At 43.3% G+C, this 6,095-nt stretch overlaps 1 protein-coding gene across 4 annotated transcripts; it reads left to right on the top strand.

The window, feature by feature from the left end:
- Positions 1-238: 238 nt before the first annotated feature.
- On the top strand, positions 239-4,930 carry COG0212 (NagB/RpiA/CoA transferase-like superfamily protein). Of its 4 annotated transcripts, none has more exons than XM_087525794.1 (7): positions 239-660; positions 873-963; positions 1,212-1,436; positions 1,540-1,622; positions 1,730-1,805; positions 2,242-2,367; positions 2,448-2,779. In XM_087525794.1, the coding sequence occupies exons 1-7, from the start codon at positions 301-303 to the stop codon at positions 2,606-2,608; spliced, it is 1,122 nt and encodes a 373-aa protein (XP_087381920.1). In that variant the 5' UTR covers positions 239-300; the 3' UTR covers positions 2,609-2,779. The 4 variants fall into 4 exon arrangements, with proteins under 4 accessions (XP_087381920.1, XP_048529196.1, XP_048529194.1 ...); XM_048673237.2 differs by lacking the exon at positions 1,540-1,622 and adding an exon at positions 4,585-4,930 and having other exon boundaries at positions 241-660; positions 1,212-1,438; positions 2,448-2,612; XM_048673236.2 differs by lacking the exon at positions 1,540-1,622 and having other exon boundaries at positions 241-660; positions 1,212-1,438.
- Positions 4,931-6,095: the final 1,165 nt, after the last annotated feature.

The raw sequence follows: 6,095 nt of genomic DNA, 5'->3' as shown, positions 1-6,095 counted from the left end.
ACCGTTGGACCGCTGACTGGGAGCTAGATCACGCCCACGCATCAATCTAAGGCTGGCTCGCACTCAAGGGGCTCTTTTTCGGTGCCGAACGGCTGAGATGCTCTAAGCATCAAAGAATCGTCAAAAAGGTAAATGTGAAATTGGAATGCCCGACGGCTCGTTCATCTGTTTCGCTGCCAGAGCGGGCCCGCATGCCAGCAGCACAACGAGAGTCCCAAGTGCACGTGTGCACGTGCTCACCATACACAAGCACACACACGCTCGCGCACGCACCAGTCACGAGTGGCGGGAGCGGAAGCCATGCCTCCCCTCCTCCTCCCGGCCTCGCCGTCGTTATCGCTACACGTCGCCGGTGCCGCTGCGTCGTCCTCCCGCCGCGCCATGGTCGCTGTGGCGTCCGCGGCGTCCAGGAGCTCGTCGTCGTCCTCGTTCGACGCGTCGGCCTTCGAGGCCGAGCGGCTCCGCCTCGACGCCGAAGCGCGGGCCTCGATGGCGACCACCGCCTTGGGGGCGCAGGCGGAGGCGGACCCTAGGGCGTGGAAGTGGAAGATACGAAAGCGGGTGTGGGACGTGCTCGAGGCCGAGGGCGTCGCGCGCAACCCGCGCCCCGTCCACCACCGCATCCCCAACTTCGATGGCGCCGCCGCCGCCGCCGATTCGGTCCGCTCTCTCCCGCCTCCCTTTCGCTTCTCACCTCGGAGCCCCCACCACGAAAACTAGCACGCTGTTCTGTTCCTATCTCCGATTGTGGTTGATGTTACCAGCCGCAAAATTGGGGAGTTCCCTTGGTCCTGCTATCTAACTGTTCCTTCATTATTTTTGCTTATTATATAACTCTGTAATGACGTGGAAATGTTTCTGGATCTCACTAGTTAGGGAGGTTGGACGTGTTTCAGAATGCACAATGCGTGAAGGTCAATCCGGATTCGCCGCAGAAGCAAGTTCGATTCTTAACACTCTCAGGTGAGTCGGCTGCCACTTCTCCTTGCATACCTTAAAAACTTACATGTTATTGGCTATTGATATCTTGTTTCGTTTCTTGAATTATCCATGCAAGCCAGAGCAGACTTTGATGAGGCTTATAGCTTTCCATACCATTTGCCCCTTTGAACCTGATGCTCATTTTAGCCCAGTACTCAGTATAAGTTTGTCATACATATACTCGACCAGGTCTTTCATTATTTACAAATGATGCTACTGGAATCACACAGGCGATAAGAAACTTCTGACACCGCAACCACGGCTCAGGACGGGGTTCTTCTCCGCTCTAGAATCTCAGATGATACCCACTGGATGCATTCCTGAAGCATGCACTTCTGTTGGCGCAGCCAAATATGGAAGGCCGATAGGTCTAGATGAAGTGATTAAAGTGGATCTGATTGTGATTGGGTCGGTTGCAGTTGATCCAAGCACGGGAGCACGACTAGGGAAGGGTGAGGTAATTATTTTCTTGCACATGCAGTTGAAGAACTGAACTAGAGTTGATTTTGTTATACTTGGATCAATGATCAAGATCAACTGTTGACCTTTCACAATGTCAATGCTGCTTCTTTAATGAAGAAACAGTAGGGAAAGCCTCCACTGCGCCATTTTCCTTTTATAAATGGAGAACTATACAAACGGTTATGTACAATGTCAATGCTACCCTGAAATCGAACTGTGCTTTGTCTACCAAAAGTCGAATTTTCTCGCTTCTTATCTGTAGTTTATCTATGAACGTTGATCATAGGGATTTGCAGAGCTGGAATATGGGATGCTTCGTTATATGGGAGCTATAGATGATTCGACCATGGTAGTAACAACTGGTGAGTTTTATTTATGTATCAGCTGGTGATCCAGTTTGTATACAGATCTAATTGGTTTGGTAATGTAGGAACTAGGATAATTGATTATATAGGTGGGCATCTTCTCATTCTTCAGCATGAGTGCCAGCTTTCTATTTTGTTTTTCTCAAAATATTTGTCAGCACTTCTTTTTTATGTAATAGCCTGTGGCTAACTGGACCTAACTTTATAGTTGTGACGCTAGAAATGGTTGAGATACTGGTGGATATTGTTTTTTGTAATCCACAATCCTGCTTGTATTTCATCGATCATTTTCTTCAAAGAACCATCTATGTGGACATGCTGTGCCGCTTCTTTTCTGAAGTGGAAACAATTGGTGATTCGTTAGTTTCTACCTGAAAGATTGAGTAGTAACCAATCCAGTAGAATTAACTTCCAATTTTGTCTACGGGTACAGTACATGACAAGCAATTAGTGGATGACATTCCAGTTGAAAAGCTGCTAATTCATGATGTACCGGTTGATATTATCTGCACCCCAACTCAGGTCATCTTAACAAATACTGCAATCCCAAAGCCACAAGGTCTGACTGATTCCTCTCGCTTGGTAAAGTTGCAAATAAATCTTCCACCACCAGATTTTGACGAACTTCTGTTTGTGCAGGGATTTACTGGGAAAAACTTTCTCCCGAAAAGTTGGGCCAAATTCGAATTCTAAGAGAGCTGAAGAGACGCATAGAGCAAGAGACAGGAACAATACTTCCTTGTGGGCCATCTGAGAATCTACCACCAACAGCTCAGCGAAGAAGAAGAAGAGGGCGGTAACTACGTATGTTTTTTTTTGATAAAGGGCGATTTTATTATCTCAAAATGTAGCATCAAGAGGATACAGAACATTATGAGTAACACCTGGCCTCTGCATAACTAAGTATGTGTATCATAACTGATTCTATTGAATATTATACATATATTTTAGAGAAACTTAAGATATGTTAAGCATTGCGCGGTTCAAATATTGGGTCTATAAAGACTTGTTTACAAAAGAGCTAATATCCCCGAAAGTCATAGAACTTGCGCTTGATGTTCAGTTTAGTGCTAAAACTCTAAAAATACAGAATTATGGTCATTCAACTTGTCCCTGCATACAGATACGGCCACTTCTAGACATATGTTGTGCTTCGTCCATATCTAGACATATGTTGTGCTTACATGGCATGCCAACGTTGCTATGGCCACTGTTAGTGACCGGAACAACAGAGTGCTACGTGTGCATGTTCTTTTTTACATATACACTCTCGTTGTCAATTAAAAAAAAACAGCTTTCGGGGCTCGGACTCACTAGCTCATGCACGAGCATACCTTCTGCCAACCAACACACTAAGCAGATTCTCAAGTTAAAACAGAGGCAAACAATAATTTATAATGAAAGCAGTTTTTTTTCTCGATTATGTTTTTTTTTGTGCGACCAAAAATGCCGGTTCTCAGAAAATCTCAAAGTTTTAAATGAAATTCGAATTAAAAAAAACTGTCCAAGATATTAGCAGGAATTTTCATTCTGGTCTGAGAAATCCCCGTGGTCACTGAACCTCGTGCCAAAATTTCAAATGTATTTTTGAATTTAAACACCCAGAACTGTATCAAATAAATTTTTGTATGCACATAATCATACAACGCACTGCATAGCTCCATGGTCACGTGATCGATTCCAATGGTCTCCATCAATATTTTTTTGTAATTTTAGCTGATATTTACTCAAACTCACAAGTTGGGGTCACCTAGCAGATGTGCAATACTAACCGTTGGAATCGTGCATAGGCTTTATTCTTTTCTAGGTTCAGTTTTATATAGTGTAATGCCAAAAAATTGAATTTGAATTTGTTTGAATAAATTCGGGCGAAAAAATACGAAATTTCTGAGATTACCTAGAAACTGATTTTTCTGACGTGTCCTGAGAAAAAAATGGGCATCAAGAAAATAATGTTGGATACAAGTAGTCGTTGTTGCCAACATATAAAATTATGTGTTCCTCCTTAGACACATGAACAATTACGAATTCCAAAATGTTTTTTTTGGCTCGCCCTAAAAATTTCTTTCAGATAAATCAGATTTTTTTTTTGAATTCAAGTAATTTTGTGGTTGTCCCGCCAAAAATATATTATTTGTTGGGTTGACCAATATAATACATTACAATATTCATTTCATTATTAGACTGGAAAGGAATGCCTTGTGTGCGTGGTTAGCTCGCGTGACAAGTTTGAATAGGTTGCTGGTCCGATAGCTGGCATGATGATTATTTTTGAATCTTTTCTGCAAAAATGTCTGTCACACATAGCGCCTCTACCATCCAGTCTGACAGTGGGGCCATGCACGCGTGGCGTATGGCGTGTCACGCAAGCGGCAGATACGCATGCATACGCACTCTGTGACCGTATTTGCACCTGAACGCAAGTTGAGTGACCACAAATTCGTTTTTTTTAAGTTTTTAGCACCAAACTAAACATTCAAAGCAAGTTTTATGACTTCTGGTGATATTACCTCTTTACAAAAGGTCATATTGTTTCATCTTCTTCGTTGAGTCGGCAACATAAATGAGTACTAGTGTGGCTGTTTCTATGGCCTATTTGATGGTCTTCGCATCCCTTTGTCCTCAAATATAAAACGTCAAAATATAAGATGTTAAACATCTTATATTTTGAGATAGAGGAAGTACTAAAAAGTCAACTTGTGGCATGACCAACTTTAATTAGATCCCAATGATGTGCATCATACTTGGCTGACCTTATCTGCTGACTTGTGTGCAGGTGTGTTCGCGTTGGAACAGTCAAAGCGCACATGTGTCCCGGCGCTGATGCGGCATTACGTGATTGGCTCTTGCGTCTTTTGTACTTCACTACGAGAGTTGTGACCAATTTGTCGAAGTCACTTAATTAAATTGTGGTTTGCGCTGAAAAAGGAAGAAGAAAAAGATGACAGGTTGTGAACGCTGAAATTTAAAATTCAGCCGAATGATCTAGCCACCTTATCCAAAAGTTCCCTAATTTGAACGTGTGAATGGATTATTTGTCTCCTGTATTTCTTGGACCGTGTCCTTGAGACCCTTGTCTCAATCTCCCGGTCTCAGGTGTGTATAATAACGTGATCTACTCCCTCCGTCTAGTCATATGTATACATCTAGCATTACAAATTTTATCTCCAAAAAGTGTACCGGGTGTTGCCCCGGTCTGATTCGTTCAACGATAATGACTTCATTTTTGGTGAGCCACCTTGGAGATCCGTAAAGCTGCATATTAGCGATGAAGCCCCGCCGAGCTCGGGTGAGGAGGTGATCCATCATTCTTTTCTTCGGTGGCTGTTGTGGTGGTGCTGGAGGCAGGTGACAGACGTTAGTGTCAAGCTCAGAGGTGTTTTGTTATCTTTTCAGTTTTGTCATGCCGGTTTTTACGAGGCTTGTACTTTGATCTTTATAATATGAATGAGACATGTATTATCATGAAAAAAAAATCACTCCCTCACTCTATCCTCCAACCCCATTTTCTCCCACGCATAATCCCCAATCCTCATTCTTCTCCTTTAATTTAATTGGCCGAGGCTAATAAGAGGAGAGAGAACTAATATGACACTCATTTTCTAGATATACCCTTATAACCGGGAACAAAATATTTGATGGTACCGAGGACTAGATGCTACTATGATTTGGTCTATTAGACATTCTTAGATTGGACGATTCCCAAAAACTCTGCAATATTTTGCAAAAAGAAGAAATTCCCCTAAGAGTCCGAAAATAGTGTATAGGTCCAGCAGATCCAATAGTTTTCATATGCCGTCCGATCTAAGATCTGATGACGCAGGATCCCGTATCACGGTAGCACCTGGGCCTTGGTGGTACTAGATATTCTTCCCTTATAACCGGACAGAGCGAGTGGTGTAATAGTGTAATCACAAACTCTGACACCAACAGCTACTTCTGGTTAGATATTTGGCTGCATAAAAAAATCACTCGGTGCTCTATTTCCATGCCTCTTCTCGCACACCACTACACCACTTGCTCGTGTGACCGCTGTTTTGATTCATGGTTTGAAATCAATCCTACGGAACCACCTAACATCTAACGCCGCTACCAAGTTGTGCTCTTTGTTGTCGCTTCTACAGGACTTCTAGGTGTTGCCGGAACCAGACGAGCGCTTCCGCAACAGCGGTCTACGCTTCACTACAAAGACCACCTATGAACTGACCACGCCGGTCGACAGCACCGACGCTCATTCAGTGCCCATATGGCCAACATGTGTCCTCAACATCTTTGTCTGGCCTCTAT

Source organism: Triticum urartu, chromosome 5A (assembly GCF_056163025.1).
Source record: "Triticum urartu cultivar PI428250 chromosome 5A, HENAU_Tu73, whole genome shotgun sequence".
NCBI classification, from domain to species: domain Eukaryota; kingdom Viridiplantae; phylum Streptophyta; class Magnoliopsida; order Poales; family Poaceae; genus Triticum; species Triticum urartu.
Note: the sequence above shows the minus strand (reverse complement) of the source record. Positions and strands in the feature narration are given on the sequence as shown.